Source organism: Oncorhynchus clarkii, chromosome 13, assembly GCF_045791955.1.
Source record: "Oncorhynchus clarkii lewisi isolate Uvic-CL-2024 chromosome 13, UVic_Ocla_1.0, whole genome shotgun sequence".
In the NCBI taxonomy this organism is placed as follows: Eukaryota; Metazoa; Chordata; class Actinopteri; order Salmoniformes; family Salmonidae; genus Oncorhynchus; species Oncorhynchus clarkii.
The window spans coordinates 60,846,507-60,864,519 of record NC_092159.1 but is presented as its reverse complement, the minus strand read 5'-3'; the positions used below and the strand labels follow the sequence as shown (position 1 = coordinate 60,864,519).

The 18,013-nt window shown below is 46.4% G+C and overlaps 1 protein-coding gene across 1 annotated transcript in view; it reads right to left on the bottom strand.

The window, feature by feature from the left end:
• The window catches only part of LOC139365193 (testis-expressed protein 2-like), a 36,217-nt gene extending 18,455 nt beyond the window's left edge, over nt 1-17,762 (bottom strand). The window contains 4 exon segments of the mRNA XM_071102650.1: nt 1,007-2,399; nt 2,401-2,670; nt 16,078-16,193; nt 17,613-17,762. Of these exon segments, the coding sequence (XP_070958751.1) occupies nt 1,007-2,399; nt 2,401-2,645 (1,638 nt within the window). The 5' untranslated portion in view covers nt 2,646-2,670; nt 16,078-16,193; nt 17,613-17,762.
• Nucleotides 17,763-18,013: the final 251 nt, after the last annotated feature.

Here is an 18,013-nt window from a genome sequence, read left to right as displayed (position 1 = left end):
GGAAGGACACAGCCTATCTAAGATGTCAGGCTGTCTGTCCACAGTGGTGACAGGTACTACTAGGGGAAGGACACAGCCTATCTAAGATGTCAGGCTGTCTGTCCACAGTGGTGACAGGTACTACTAGGGGAAGGACACAGCCTATCTAAGATGTCAGGCTGTCTGTCCACAGTGATGACAGGTACTACTAGGGGAAGGACACAGCCTATCTAAGATGTCAGGCTGTCTGTCCACAGTGATGACAGGTACTACTAGGGGAAGGACACAGCCTATCTAAGATGTCAGGCTGTCTGTCCACAGTGATGACAGGCACTACTAGGGGAAGGACACAGCCTATCTAAGATGTCAGGCTGTCTGTCCACAGTGATGACAGGTACTACTAGGGGAAGGACACAGCCTATCTAAGATGTCAGGCTGTCTGTCCACAGTGATGACAGGCACTACTAGGGGAAGGACACAGCCTATGTAAGATGTCAGGCTGTCTGTCCACAGTGGTGACAGGTACTACTAGGGGAAGGACACAGCCTATCTAAGATGTCAGGCTGTCTGTCCACAGTGGTGACAGGTACTACTAGGGGAAGGACACAGCCTATCTAAGATGTTAGGCTGTCTGTCCACAGTGGTGACAGGTACTACTAGGGGGAAGGACACAGCCTATCTAAGATGTCAGGCTCCTTTCTATGTGATCTGCCTTAAATATACCTTGGTCGTTGCACAACAGAAAAGTATTCCTATCCATGACAATATCTTTATTGTTGCATTTATAAATCTATTATCTATCCTCTTGGGTAGAAAGCTTTCTTTGTCATAACCTTACACAAAAAAATACAGGGATAGGCTGTGAAACATAGGACAGTGTTCAGTCACAAACTCTGGTTCTGGAGAGTAGAGCAGGCTTTTGTTCCAGTCTTATACTAATGCACCCTTTACAGTTTTTTCCCAATTGTTTTGGCACTAATTTCAATTTCTAAATACTTAGTACTAAACTGCTAACACAGTGACCTACCTTAAAGATTCCAGGTTCTTTGATATCCAGCTGGGCCACATTCCACTGCTCCCCCCTTCGTCTGCCCTGCCTGGTCCCACTGCAGCTGGAGACCTCCGGAGCCGACAGCCACACCACCAGTATAGCCAGCATGAACCCTGCTGCCACCCCCTGCACCACCGCACACAAATAGGGTGGCAGGGGGAATACCAGGTAACTGTAGACTAGACACGTGAAGAAGAGGAGGCCAGTGATGGGGACGTTTGGTAAGTCTTCCTCCTCTTCGTCGGACTCGGCTTCACTGCAGATGCCCGTGCTTCCCGTTTGGATCTGCAGGGACCCGGGCCGCTCCCCGTCCGGTGTCTCAGTGTCAGTACAGAGCTCAAAGCCTTCACTGTAGAGCTCACAGAACTCCTCGTCCTCCAGGCGGACTAGGGCCGACATGGAGCAGTGACCCAGGGCGAGGGAGGAGGACCTGGGGAGAGGAGGAGGGGAGGAGACCCTGGAGGTCCTGGAGGACTTGGCTGGAGGAGAGGAGAAGATAGTGTCTGCTGAGGCTTCACCAGTAGGGGTCTCCTCTTCCTCCTCCTCTCCTTCAGAGTTGCCCCCCTCCTCTTTGATGCTGTAGTTGTTGTTGCTCTCTGCGTGCCCATTGAGGCCTGCCAGGTTGGTGAGCTCCGTGGCGCTGAGGGAGAGGGAGCGGTGGGTAGCAGAGGCCTCGTCGCCCATGAACTTACTGAACAGCTGCATTGGCTCACACATGACCTCCGACAAACGCCTCCTAGTATCCTCGATCCTGGCCTCCATCTCTTGCACCTTGAAGAAACACCTCCCGTCGGCCGGGGAGGTGAGGGGTGAGGAGGGGGCCGTCTTGGAGTCACCACCCCCAGACGTGGTGGAGCCCATCGGCTGGCCCAACTGCTTGAAGAGCTGCAGATTGTTGACGCGGGAGTCTGGAGGTGGGCGCTGCTGGGAGAGAGATGGTGGTGATGGCGCCTCCTGGTGGTCGGGCCTGGTGTTGTCCGTGGAGAGAGACTTGACGAACGTCTTCATCAGGTGGTGGCGGTGGCGTCCGGCAGAAGAAGGAGGGGCAACCATCATTTCATTGGACAGGGACCTGAGGCTGAGGAAAGGCTTGGAGGGCAGGGCTGCTGAGCGAGACGGGGAGGAGGTGGTGGAGGAGGAGGTGGGAGGGATCATGGGTCTTGTGTGATCAGAGGGCCAGGAGGAGCAAGCGAGGGGGGACTGGAGGGGGGTGTTCGTGGAGGGGGGGAGGATGGGCAGGGCTGGGCTGTGGGGTAGAGTGGTAGAGGACACAGCAATGGTAGTGGTGGTCCCAATCCCTCCAGCCTCAAACAGTAGCTCCTCGCTGGCTTCCAAGGCCGTCACGATGCCCTGGTCCTCAGTCCCCCCCCATCCCACCCAGCCCTTCTGACTCCTCTCCTGCGGAGGACGATGACACAGACGCCCCAAACCCATACAGCTCCTCGTCCTCCTCTTGTCCCAGGGCGGAGAAGTGGATGGTGATGGTGTCCCGGGAGAGAGAGCGCTGCACCTGCAGCTTGGGGCCTGGGGGCTGGCGGGGGGGCGTGGAGGAGGAGGGGGTACTGTCAGCAGCATGGCCGTCCTTCCTGCTACTGTTGCTGCCCTGGCTGGTCATGACCACACTCCACAGGGCTCACAGCCTGGAGAGGGGGAGAGAGAGAGAGATGAGGGAGAGAGAACGAGTGGTGTGGAAGAGGCAGGGACAGAGAGAGAGAGTGAGAAAGAAAGAGAGAAAAATATTGGTTTAAAGCTAGAATCCTTAGCTGCTACATCAATTTTTGACCATTGATTCTTGAGGAATATAACTTATAAGTGCCTCATGAGCTTAGTTCAACTGTCGTACCCCATCAGAACCAAAAATATATGTTTTTTTTACTCTGAAGTTTGTAGTTTAGTTTATTAATTCGACCATTTTAAAAAACAAGCACACATAAAACTTAAAGCCATACTTGCACATGAATAAAATCATTGAGGATAACATAATAAAGTCTGGGACTTATTTCTATTGTGGTCCTCATGAGACAAGATGGATAGACAAGATCCAACACAGTTTGGCAGTGAAACAATAAAACAGAAACATAGAAGAAGAACATCTATCTCATCATTCCAGTTACATCATAGGGGTAAACAATATATATAACAATATATCATATGTAAACAATATATATGTAAACAAAAACTATATAGCCTCAAAACATGGTAACAACTGTCCTTGCATCCACAGCTCTGTCTTTGAATTTGAGAGTGGTTACATTTCTCCAGGCTCATCCCTCATTTTTCTTTTACCAAAACAGAGGCTATGGTGTCCACTTTGTCATTGTTTCAATTAAGGATTCCAGCTTTAATTGAGGCACCAAGCTTGCTGGTTCCCGCTGCTCGCTCCGTGGATAAACGAATGCTCCTAGCGCTGTCTCTCCCAAGCATCTCTGACCGGGGTTTTCACATACTGCTCGCTCCGTGGATAAACGAATGCTCCTACCGCTGTCTCTCCCAAGCATCTCTGACCGGTGTTTTCACATACTGCTTGTATCCACAGCACTAACTGACTTGATGAGTAAAGTGCAGCCAGGATCCATTCAGTGATCAAGTCCTCCTCTTTCTCTCTGTTTATCCTACTGGTCCATGTGTGATCATGTCCTCCTCTTTCTCTCTGTTTATCCTACTGGTCCATGTGTGATCAAGTCCTCCTCTTTCTCTCTGTTTATCCTACTGGTGCATGTGTGATCAAGTCCTCCTCTTTCTCTCTGTTTATCCTACTGGTGCATGTGTGATCAAGTCCTCCTCTTTCTCTCTGTTTATCCTACTGGTGCATGTGTGATCAAGTCCTTCTCTTTCTCTCTGTTTATTCTACTGGTCCATGTGTGATCAAGTCCTCCTCTTTCTCTCTGTTTATCCTACTGGTGCATGTGTGATCAAGTCCTCCTCTTTCTCTCTGTTTATCCTACTGGTGCATGTGTGATCAAGTCCTCCTCTTTCTCTCTGTTTATCCTACTGGTGCATGTGTGATCAAGTCCTCCTCTTTCTCTCTGTTTATCCTACTGGTGCATGTGTGATCAAGTCCTCCTCTTTCTCTCTGTTTATCCTACTGGTCCATGTGTGATCAAGTGTGAGTTGCTGTTGCGTGTAGGTCATTTCATTGGCGGAGCTTGTTTTCGGGAGGCGGGTTGTGGGTTGTGTTTGCGAACTCATTTTTAGCTCACAACAAGCTTGTGGCATGGCTGATACTATACAGAAAAACGCCGCAAAGCTCAATGCGGAAGACGAGTACGTATCAAGCACTACTCTCCATGAACTACTGGATCAACAAAAATACTTCTAGAAAGATCTAACACATCTGCAGGACAATAACTTGAAGTCCTTCCTGCAACTCTTTATGGATTCTACCAACAGAAGGGTTAATGATCTGTTTAAGGATGTAACGGAATTTATACACCGTTTGGAATTTACGCAGTCGGAGGTGAATGTCCCCAGCCAGACCGCATTCAAAACCATGTCTGAGGATCTCACCATTTTACAAATAACACTTGACAAGCACTCTTCCAAAGGATACTACCTCAAAAACCAATCGAGGCACAATAACATTTGAATTGATGGAATTGAGGACGTAAAGACTGAAACTTGGCATGACACAGAAGTCAAGGCCAAGACACTCCTGACAGATCAAGTCAAACCGGACCCTAAACTCATGGAGATGAAAAGGGCTCATAGGAATGGCACTTTCTTCCCCGATGGACAAATTACAAGAAGTATAAGAACTAATTTACTCACCTACTTCGGATATCCCCCAAAATATATTTGACTAATTCCAAGAATCCTTAAATAATACAAAGTCAAATGGGAAAATCATCAATCAACTGTTAAATGAGAAAAGGGCATCTAGAACCATCCCATCTCAATTTATTGTTGGAAATAAGAATTGAATAACTTTTTTGTGTATGTGGGTTCCTCTCTGTAAAAGAATATTGAGAAAACTGATTAAGAGACATTTCCCTTCTCTGCTTCATGTCGCGCCCTGACCTTAGATTGTCTGTTTTTCTATATATTTTGGTTAGGTCAGGGTGTGACTAGGGTGGGTACTCTAGTTGTTGTATGTCTAGGGTTTTTGTCATCTAGCGTTTTTGTATGTCTATGTTGGCCTGATATGGTTCCCAATCAGAGACAGCTGTTTATCGTTGTCTCTGATTGGGGATCATATTTAGGTAGCCATTTCCCCCATTGTTAGTTGTGGGATCTTGTCTATGTTTAGTTGCCTGTCAGCACTAGTTTGTATAGCGGTTCGTTTGTTTGTTTGTTTGTTTTTGTTCATTCATTAAAAAGAAAATGTACGCATTCCATGCTGCGCCTTGGTCCGATACTTATGACAACCGTGACACTTCAGTTTGATCCTCCTGATGTGATGGAGGTGATGGAGTTAAATGGTAAAGATATCAGTAGAAGGTCATGATGAGATTGGTGCCTTCTTGGTGAAATCAGTGTCTTCCTTGATTACTCAGCCTCTAATGCATATCTTCACCAAATCTATGCAAACTAGTTTTGTTCCTATAGATTTAAATATTGCCAAAGTTATCCCACCCTCTATAAATCTGGGTATCCAATATCTTTCACAAATTATTGGCCAATATCTGTACTACCATGTTTTTCTAAAATCCTAGAAAAATTGGTGTGTAAGAGAATGTTGAAGCACTTAAATCAACACTATATTCTACATGAGCATCAATATGGTTTTTGAAAAACTACCCCACAGATATAGTTCCTTTGTAACTTGTGGATAAAATCTGTACAGCCCTGGACAACAATGAACACGCTCTCTGCATCTTTTTAGATTCATCCAAAGATTTTGACACGGTTGATCATGAAATGTTACTTTCTAAATTGCATTATTACGGTTTTCAGGATTATACATAATTGGCTTTATAGTCCTGTTTATGATAGAGAACAATTTGTTCATGCAAACGGCTGTGCATCAACCAGGGGCAAGATATCCTGTGGTGTGACACAGGGTTGGATAATTGGACCTTTGTTATTCCTAATCTATATCAATGACCTTGCTGCTGTGTCTTCTACCATACCTCCCATTCTCTTTGCTGAGGATACCAAGTAGATTTTTATCACATAAGAGTTTTGATTAATGAAGCCAACCTAGGCATGGACACATTTTCTGAATGGTTCCAGATAAACAAATTATCTTTAAATGTTAAACAATCTAACTTTATTATGTTCACTAGTAAGAATAACAAATATTGTAAAAAAATACAAAATAAAATAAAAAAGAAGCCAGAAACTCAAATGGTGGGAATTAAATGGATCAAGTCACATCCACTAGATTCTTCTGAGTTCTAGTTGATGAAAAGTTGTCCTGTAAAGATCATATTCAAAATGTCCGTAGCGAAGTGAAATCTGCTTTCATCAGAAAGACTAGTGGTTTGGTTCATCAGGCTTGCTTCCTAACTCTATAGCTTAAATGACCCATATCTCATTTACTGTAATATTGTCTGGGCCAGTAAATATGCCTCCTAACTAGACAAATTACTCATTATACAAAATACATTTGCAAGAATAGCCACCTCCTCTAATTCCCCGGCTCCATCTGCACCTTTGTTTAAGAAACTCAATATCTTGTCTATTTACAACATTAATGTACAGCAATTATGCACTTTCATAAACAAATACTCCCAGACAGTTTACCTTTCAATGGATTCTTCCAGGTTCATTCTGAAATCCATCTATACAACACAAGACACTGTGATAACCTTCACCCCCCCTCCACTGCCACACCTCACATAGTCAATTCTCTATCAGATACAGAGATATCACACTCATCTTCACATTGCCAAAATATCCCCATCCCTCAAAGACTGGGGGTCAGTCTGATGAACCAAACTACTCAGTAATCTCCTCCATAAAGCCTAACTCTCACACATTCACATGCACACACACATTTAAACAAAACAGTTGCTTTGTTTTTTGACATTACTGATCAATTCATTTATACATATATAATTAGTAGGTTTACTAGGTTCTGTTGTAACAAACTAATGTTATTTGTGTACTTATGCATTGAATAGTTATTTTGTGGTGTGGTTTTCATCCAAGCACATCCGCACACTGTTTTTCATCTGTATTGTTGTTGTTGTTGTTGTTGCCTATCACTTGTTTTCTTTCGTGCAAATAAATACATAAATAAATCCCTCAACAAAAAAGGAATTCAGAAGGGATATTACAGAAAACAAACACTGCACACAAACACACTGTAATTAATGCAAAATGGGTCGTGCTGTGAGCCCCGGCTGGTAGATCATACAGTAACAAGCCAGTCATTGTTTTTCCCAACACGGCTGAACCACAGACAATAATCAGTGAGTGATTTCCTAACTTAGGCCTGGCGTTGATATTGAGTTATTCTAGCTTTTTATTCTTGCCCATTCTATAATTATCTGGGTAGCCATATTAGACACACACACACACACACACACACACACACACACACACAAAAAAAAAAAAGGTGACACATGCAGGTATGTAGCCAAGCGGGCACATACATACGTGTGTGTGTGTGTGTGTGTGTGTGTGTGTGTGTGTGTGTGTGTGTGTGTGTGTGTGTGTGTGTGTGTGCGCGCGCGCGTGTGTGTGTGTGTGTGTGTGTGATATTTAAGTCATGGCAATGCAGGCACAAGAGATGGAGGGAGCGAGAGGGCGATAAAACGTTGGATCAAAAATATGGAAATAGAGAGCCACAAGGGCCTGTAGTGGAAACAGGGGACCTTCAGAGACTAGTCTTTGAAGAGGAAATCAAATGCTTTTGAAGTGAGAGTACAGGCCACAGATCAGGGCTGAGAGGGAGGGTGAGGATGACATCCTGGTGATCAAAGGTTAAACTACAGAAAGATGAGAGGTAAAAGGGCAGAACGATTTGCCGGGCTACCCAGACTCCTTGCTCCGACCAAACGCTACGCCACACCCACGGATGTTAGTTTCTTCTCCGCAATGAGTACCTCCCTGACCCTTCACCGAATGTAAACACATTCGGGGCCGTCTGATGATTGGTCCAGAAACCGATGGGTTGGGCCAGAACACACGAGGGGTAAAGTGGCGAGGTGAAAATTTGTCATTGTTTTTGATACTCTGATTGGTTAGAGACGATCCAGTCGCTGATTACTTTGTTTTGTACAACGCCCCTTGTGCCCCTGGTCACCACAAACGACTTCAATGACGGCAGTCTCAGACTAAAGTATGTAGCGAACGACAGAGCAACAGGGCAATTCAGTGTGAGTCGTCAGGATACAGAAAGATCCCATTGAACCATTGAACCAGATTTCTGGATTCAACAGCTATAGGAGGACAGCCAGAAACTCAACCAGGAGAGGAAGAGGATCCATACAGAGCCTTAGTGCTGAGCATCTGACAACACACAGGTCTACTGTTGCTTATTATCACTACAGTGGCATTGTGGAAAACGATTGACAACATTGAAAACATCCTAAAACAGAGGACGTTCCATGCAGGTTACAGGGATCTTTAGCAGCTATAATGCTACAATGGAATAGGAGCAATCAAATATTTTTTTGTTGCAATATGAGCAAGGCACGTAACCTTAATTGCTCCTGTAAGTTGCTCTGGATAAGAGCGTCTGCTAAACGACTCAAATGTTCATGTAAAATGGTTGAAAACTGTTGAGAGAGAAAACACTCCAAAGTTGAGATTGTAAACGCAGCCCTAAGCTCTTGGTTGTGACAGCTAGGCTATAAGAGGGGCTCAGAGCTGCAAACCTGGTGGAGACAACACACTCATCCAATTAATCAAAGCAAGGCCCCTTTAATGAGCTAAAACCTGATTTGCCCTCTGCATCTCACAGACAGACAGACAGACAGACAGACAGACAGACAGACAGACAGACAGACAGACAGACAGACAGACGGGAGTGAGAGGGGAGTGAGAGGGGAGTGAGAGGGAACAGAGATGGGGGAGAGAGATGGAAGGAGAAACAGGGGTGAGATGGGGCAGTTAAATAATTGCCTACTTACATACATTGCCAAAGAAAAGTTACCATGCTACTGAAAATAGTTTACGGTCGTGTTTTCTAGTGAGCAACATGTTAGATTGTTCTGAGACAGTTTGAAGGGTAGACTCCATTAGATTAGGGGAAAGGGGATACCTATTCAATTGATGCATTCAACCAAAATGTGTCTTCCATATTTAACCCTCAGAAAGGTGCGGGTGGTCGGCTCTGAGTTTCAAACCAGCAACCTTTCGGTTAATGGCCCAACGTTCTTAACCAATAAACGATCAGACGAGAGAGTGAGGAAACAGGAGAGAAATCTGGTTAGTCTGAGACATTGAGGAAGCTAGATTAAGACTAAGAGAGAGAGACAGATTCAGTATGTATGGTTAGTCTGAGGTAAAGAAGGCTAGATTAAACTAGGAGAGAGTGAGATAATGAGAGGGAGAGAGAGAGGGAGAGAGAGAGGCAGATTCAGTATGTATGGTTAGTCTGAGGTAAAGAAGTCTAGATTAAACTAAGAGAGAGTGAGAGGTAGATAAAGAGAGAGAGAGAGAGTTTGTTGAGTCCACCCATTACTACTTAGCATTGAGCTCCACACCAGTGAGCCTGTCTGTTCTGTCACAAAGACACAGAGTTACACATCATCCACAAACACACAGCTCAATATGCTGGTGTACATTACCATGACAGGGCTAGGTAAAAAGGTGACACATGCAGGTATGTAGCCAAGCGGGCACATACATACGTGTGTGTGTGTGTGTGTGTGTGTGTGTGTGTGTGTGTGTGTGTGTGTGTGTGTGTGTGTGTGTGTGTGTGTGTGTGAATGAAAATGTATGCATTCACTACTGTAAGTCTCTGTGGAACTCAAAACCCATAACAGCCTACAGACAGTGTGCATTCTGCTGCCACCTGCTAAGTGAAATGAATCACCAGAAAACCTCTATTTCTCTAATTAGAGAGTCAGTGGTGTGTATTTCACTGCATCCCCACTCTCTGTCTATATATATTTCTCTCCCTTGCCCCACCTTTCTCCCTCTCTCTCTCTCTCTTGCTCAGAACAGAGCACTCAGCCATGCCGGATCAATCCGGTTCTGTCTCCCATTCATCATCATTGCCATCTCACAGGCAGAACTTACTGTCAACGTCTCCAGCCTCTCCAGGATCAAGACAAGCTGTTGCCATGTCAACTGTGAGAGAGCTCCACTCTACCATCTATATCTCTACTATTATCCTCAGGTTCCTCCTCCTCAGAATCTGACCTTCAACAAGTGTTTGTTAGCAACAACTGTTGGTTAGAAACAGACAGTTCTGTGGGGAGTATTTTCAAGTTCCTTATGGAGTGGTAATGAGGAGAGGAGAGGAGAGGAGAGGAGAGTCCTGTGACAGTCTCTGAGAGGGAGCTGAAGAAATCCACACATAACCTCACTTAAGTAATACTAATGTTGTGGAATGGCTGTTTAGTCATATGTGATGACATTAGACTAAGCTGGGGATATAGTGGATTTGGTGTGTATGGCTGAGCGGTATCAACCTGGGATCAACTGGTTTTCATCTTTGCCTTTTAGCATGCATAGAAATATGAAAGTGGTAATGTCATTGACAGATACACCTCAGGGAGTATAGAATGTACTGGAGGATTAGTGTGTTGAAGAATACTAGGAGGGCTACCTGTGGAGTTTCAGCAGTCACTGTGTGTAAGCCTTACATATACACAATCCATAGGTCTGAGGGAGAGGGGGAGGGAAGAAAACAGAAGATGGAAGAGATGCTCTGTGGCTGATGGAGGGAGAAGGTGACGGCGAGAGAAAGAGAGAGATTGAAAGGCAGAGAGACGGATGAGAAGGTAAAATACAACATCTGGAATGAGGGCATCGTTCTTCTATAACTGTCACTTAATATGAATATATATCTACATTTACGACAAGCAAGAATGTCACTTTGAGGGATTTGTTTAGCCATGCTAAAACCTAACTGAAATCTAGGGTCAAACAAAGACTGTTGGGATTCAATTCTACTGAGTGGATGTTATAGTATTTCCCTTCCCCTTTCCTCAGCTCTGGTGCATTAGACACCACAGACTGCATCCCTCCCTCTTTCTCAAACAAAACCAGCATTACTGATAGCCCCAGCCCAGTCAGCTCCTCCAGTACTGATAGACCCAGCCCAGTCAGTTCCTCCAGTACTGATAGCCCCAGCCCAGTCAGCTCCTCCAGTACTGATAGACCCAGCCCAGTCAGTTCCTCCAGTACTGATAGACCCAGCCCAGTCAGCTCCTCCAATACTGATAGCCCCAGACCAGCCCAGTCAGCTCCTCCAGTACTGATAGCCCCAGCCCAGTCAGCTCCTCCAGTACTGATAGACCCAGCCCAGTCAGCTCCTCCAGTACTGATAGCCCCAGCCCAGTCAGCTCCTCCAGTACTAATAGCCCCAGCCCAGTCAGCTCCTCCAGTACTGATAGCCCCAGCCCAGTCAGTTCCTCCAGTACTGATAGCCCCAGCCCAGTCAGCTCCTCCAGTACTGATAGCCCCAGCCCAGTCAGCTCCTCCAGTACTGATAGCCCCAGCCCAGTCAGCTCCTCCAGTACTGATAGCCCCAGCCCAGTCAGCTCCTCCAGTACTGATAGACCCAGCCCAGTCAGCTCCTCCAGTACTGATAGACCCAGCCCAGTCAGCTCCTCCAGTACTGATATACCCAGCCCAGTCAGCTCCTCCAGTACTGATAGACCCAACCCAGTCAGCTCCTCCAGTACTGATAGCCCCATTCCAGTCAGCTCCTCCAGTACTGATAGACCCAGCCCAGTCAGCTCCCCCAATACTGATAGCCCCAGCCCAGTCAGCTCCTCCAGTACTGATAGCCCCAGCCCAGTCAGCTCCTCCAGTACTGATAGACCCAGCCCAGTCAGCTCCTCCAGTACTGATAGACCCAGCCCAGTCAGCTCCTCCAGTACTGATAGCCCCAGTCCAGTCAGCTCCTCCAGTACTGATAGACCCAGCCCAGTCAGCTCCTCCAGTACTGATAGACCCAGCCCAGTCCGCTCCTCCAGTACTGAGCCTTTGTTCAGTAATTTAATCGCTCCACTGCAGACACACTTTATAAGGAAAATATAAATTATAATATCTACCAATCAGCTAGACAGAATCAAGACTCTTAATAAGTAATCTCACCAAATGGATATTGCTTCAAATTTTAATGACGAGAGTTTATACTTTCACCTAGAAAGAAGGCATGTCAAGAGAGAGGGATGGATAGAGGGATATCAAGGGAGTAGGGATACAGGAAAAGGAGAGGGTGAGAAATTGGGGGAGAGATGTATAAATGGGGAGATAAATAGTTATAGATCTCTCAGAGGGTCCTATTAAATCCAAAAAGTCCATCCTATGCCTCCTGGGTCTGTCACCGCCCCCACATCTGTCGACCCCAACCACGTCTGTCTCCCCTAGCCTCCAGTCCCCATCCGCCCAGGTTGAGGTGAGCTGACTGAGCGAGGGGAAATTACACAACCAGCTATGAGAGAACCCACACAGGGTTATGGTTGGGGATTATGGACTGTCCAGTGCACGCAAGTAGAGTATGCACCAGCATCAGGACCACAGCCCTTTACCACAGCTGTGGTCCTGATGCTGGTGCATACTCTACCTGCGTGCACTGGACAGTCCATAATCCCCAACCATAACCCTGTGTGGGTTCTCTCATAGCTGGTTGTGTAATTTCCCCTCGCTTAACGGACCTCTGAGACTATCACAGTGCAGGTGCATTTATATGGAGACTTGATTACACACAGGTGGATTGTATTTATCATCATTAGTCATTTAGGTCAACATTGGATCATTCAGAGATCCTCACTGAACTTCTGGAGAGAGTTTGCTGCACTGAAAGTAAAGGGGCTGAATAATTTTGCACGCCCAATTTTTCAGTTTTTGATTTGTTAAAAAAGTTTGAAATATCCAATAAATGTCGTTCCACTTCATGATTGTGTCCCACTTGTTGTTGATTCTTCACAAAAAAAAAGTTTTGTTCAAGGGGGCCGAATACTTTCGCAAGGCACTGTACATACACATACACACATATAATGCATTCACATAAACATTACAGGGAACATGGTAAATAGCTTTATCTGACTAGCAAATTCACCTTGCAATTAACTGACCTGAATTCCATCTGGCCTAGTAGCAGCTATAGTGTGTGTATAGTGAATGTATCTCTAGTGTGTGTGTGTCTGTGTCTGTGTCTGTGTGTGTGTGTGTGTGTGTGTGTCTGTGTGTCTGTGTGTGTGTGTGTGTGTGTCTGTGTGTCTGTGTGTGTGTGTCTGTGTGTGTGTGTGTGTGTGTGTGTCAGTAGGACTCCACCCACACTTAGTCTGTGTACGTATGCGTATGTGTTTGAGCGAATCTCCAGAATCTGCTAACAGGAAGAGAACACTTCCTGCTCTGAGAGAGCCTCAACAGAAAGGGACGTACCACCCTGGTCAAACACAAGTAACTAAATATTTAACTTAACAATTCTTCCAAAAGCAATGAGGGACCAAATCAGAAGTCAACACAAGACAGGATCATGTTATGTAGTTATTGAAACACTGGCCTCTGTAGATTGAAAGTAGCTGAAATTAGTCTGCCTCACAGTAAGGCTAACAGAACCAGTCGATAAGCAAACGCACACACACACACACACACACACACACACACACACACACACACACACACAATCAATCACACAGGAGAGGACTCCATGTGCGTACTGAACCCAGATACCATCCTACACACTGGTTGTTAAAAGAAGCAGTCGTGACTTGTTTCTTTAAGGCTGAATGCTGAGACAGTCAGTCAGACATGGCTGGCCAGACAGCCTCAAGCTGAATGTATTCAGACTTGGAGAGAACCTACAGCCCTACAGCTCAACCTGAAAAGCGGAAAATCTCAATGCACATAGTTGATAGAAGTAGCCATGATGCTAACCTCATCCCCAGGCATTGGGCATTAACATAGGTACATGCAAACACACAGACACACAGAGACACCCCACACACACACACACACACAAACACACGCTCATCCCCCACACCATCACCATCACCCCCTATCCCCCACACCATCACCATCATCCCCTATCCCCCACACCATAACCCCCAATCCCTACACACACACACCATCACCCGCTATCCCCCACACCATCACCATCACCCCCTATCCCCCACACACACACACCATCATCACCCCAATCCCCCTCACACACACCATCACCCCCTTTCCCCCCCACACACCATCACCCCCTATCCCCACCAGACACACCACCACCCTCTATCCCCCACACCATCACCCCCTATCCCCCACACACACACCATCACCCCCTATCCCACACATCATCACTCCCTATCCCCCCCACAGACCATCACCTCCTATCCCCCCCACAGACCATCACCCCCATCCCTCCCACACACAACATCACCCCCTATCCCCCCCACACACACCATCACCCCCTATCCCCCCACACACCATCACACACCAGCACCCCCTATCCCCACCAGACACACCACCACCCCCTATCCCCCACACCATCACCCCCTATCCCACAGACCATCACCCCCTATGCCCCCCACACCCCCCCCCCTATCCCCCACACCATCACCCCCTATCCCATAGACCATCACCCCTATGCCCCCACCATCACAAGATATCCCCCACACCATCACCCCCTATCCCCCCCACACACCATCACCCCCTATCCCAATACACACACCATCACCCCCTATCCCCCCCACACACCATCAACCCCTATCCCCCACACCATCACCATCACCCCTACCCCCCCCCCATCACACAATCACCCCTATCCAACACCATCACCCCCTATCACCCACACCATCACCCCCTATCCGCCCACACACACCATCACCCCCTATACCCCCCCACACACAAACCATCACCCCTATCCCCCCCACACACCATCACCCCCTATCCCACACCATCACCCCCAATCCCACACACCATCACCCCCTATCCCCCAAACACACACACCATCACCCGCTATCCCTCACACCATCACCCCCTATCCCACACACCATCACCCCCTATCCCACACACCATCACCCCCTATCCCCCACACCTTCATCCCCAATTCCCCACACACACACCATCACCCGCTATCCCCCACACCATCACCCCCTATCCCACACACCATTAACCCCTGTCCCACACACCATCACCCCTATCCCCCCCACACACACCAGCACCCCCTAACCCACATACCATCACCCGCTATCCCTGACACCATCACCCCCTATCCCACACACCATCACCCCCTATCCCCCACACCATCACCCCCTATCCCCCACACACACACCATCTCTCCCACTCAGAGAGAGTTGATATGTGTTTCTATTAGCAAACTATACCTGCTAACCAACACACCAGTGTAGTTACAGTAAAATGTCTAGTGACAGCAGTAATGGATCCTCTTCAGTGTTTGACAGAAACACTAAAAGCCAGAGGAGATTTATACTGTCAGTTTTTATTGCTCTTATTGAGTTTGGTAATGCTGAATTCAAGATGCTGTGCTGCCCTTTATAAAGTATACTGCTTCAGTCTCTCTAAGGCAGGCTCACACACACATGCACACACAGAACACACACAAAGAACACAGATCATGCAGAACACACACACAGAACACACACACACAGAACACACACACAGAACACAGAACACACACACACACAGAACACACACACAGACCCATGTCTCTTCCCAGGTGACAGTATAAAAGTGTGTCCTCTATGTAATTCGGTGAGATAATGCAAACCTCTTAGCATGGTTAATGTATGCCAGGAAAAGGCACAGTGGTTTAAAGGGTTTGGACTGATGGACAGAGAAAAAGACAGAGAGAGTGATAAATAGAGAGAGAAAAGAAACAGAGGAAACAAGAGATAGACAGAAATAAAGAGACAGAGAGAGGCTGTTCAAGGCTAGATCAATCCCCCCTCCTCCCTCTCTGTGAGGTCAGGCCATACAGTCCCCATGCAGGGTCCCGATCAATAGGAGCTCATATTCAGGCTTACCTTGAGACTTCAGTGGCATTCAATCTGCTGCCTCTGGCCTGGGCTGCAACACTGTCTGTCCTCACTGACAGTCACACACACAGCCAGGCCATGGATCATGCTGCTGCTTTAGAGGTCTGCAAGGGAGAGAGAGAGAGAGACATCGGTTGTGGTGAGGGGGAGCACTAGAAGGTATATCATTATCTTACTGTCACACACACACACACACACAGCACAGCACAGCACAGCACAGCACAGCACAGCACAGCATAGCACAGCACAGCACAGCGGTAGCACTCTGATTAGCAGATAAACCCTGAATGCCACTTCACTCTCTCAATCAGCAGACAGACTGCAGTTCTGTGAATGAACTGGGACTCATAAGATATTAATGTGCCAAACTTGTTTCCAACACAAACGCATGGATGAATGACAAACTCCCCTGATACCTCAGTAACCCCGTTCACCAGAAAGAGAGAGCGAGAGTGTGTGAGCAGAGAGAACAGAGACTGAGGTGTTCAGGTAAGGAGAGATTGAATGGTGACTGAACTCTGTGTTCAGCTAGTTACCAGTGTAGCTACAATGTCAATGCTTTTACCACAAAAACACATACAGATGTATGTGTAATGACAGGATTATAGCACAATTGATGTCAATGAGATACAGCAGACATGAGCCCACACTGTCCCTCAATTCCTCTGTCTCCCTATTCATTATTGAAACTGTGATACCTCTGTGATACCTAGCTGATTCATCATCTATCTCTGTAATACCTAGCTGATGCATCATCTATCTCTGTGATACCGAGCTGATTCACCATCTATCTCTGTGATACCTAGCTGATTCACCATCTATCTCTGTGATACCTAGCTGATTCATCATCTATCTCTGTGATACCTAGCTGATTCATCATCTATCTCTGTGATACCTAGCTGATTCACCATCTATCTCTGTGATACCTAGCTGATTTACCATCTATCTCTGTGATACCTAGCTGATTCACCATCTATCTCTGTGATACCTAGCCAATAATACTTCAGAATATTACTAAATGGAGACCTGCGATCACTGCTTCACAGCTCAGAGCATATAGACAACGACCTCTAGGCGGTCTGCATGCTGCAAATGATATGTCTGTTAATAACAAGAAACCATGACATAAACACTGTAGCATAAACAAAGACATGCGGATACATATGCAGATACACAGGCTAGGCTATACGCTACTGTATGTGCAACGTTACAGCCTAGGCTACAATATCCTACCGCTCCCATTTCAGATGGTTTTAATGTATCAGCACCGTTACATTGTAACATTGTAGGTTAACTTCTGTAGCGGACATTATAAACAGGTCGGAGTCACATCGCTACTTTGCCTTTGTCTGTCCACATCTGTAAAAGGCTTCTTCTATCTGCTCTCTTCCGTGTCGAATATAGTAGACCCACTCAGCTAAATGGACTGGAGGATACAGCCATTGACAAAAAAATGCTCTCCGAAAGAGAAAGCAAAGGCATATTAGAATCTAGGCTAATATCATAGGCGATATCAATATTACCGTATTGACGGTTCATTTCATCCACATCGGGTGTGTTTGATGCTGCCGCTGATGCACACTGTAACTAATCCTGGATTTCCCACAATCAATCTGCGTATAGTATAGCTGCCTACATACGTGATGATGAGCGCTGAATGTGAATCCCAGTGACAGGCCAATACAGTGAGAAACAGCGAGAAAAAGTATTCTCCGTTTTCCAAGGGCAGAATAATCAAATCGGATCCGATGGCAGAACGCCTAACGGGCATCTGATCTCTACGCTCTGGGATTGATTAAAATGTTAGAGACTAGGTATTTGGTATTATAGGTGATCATATGACACACCCACATTGTATAACGCTGTCTTTATACGACCATGGGTAGCACCATATGGCCTACCTTACATTACTGAAGTCATTACA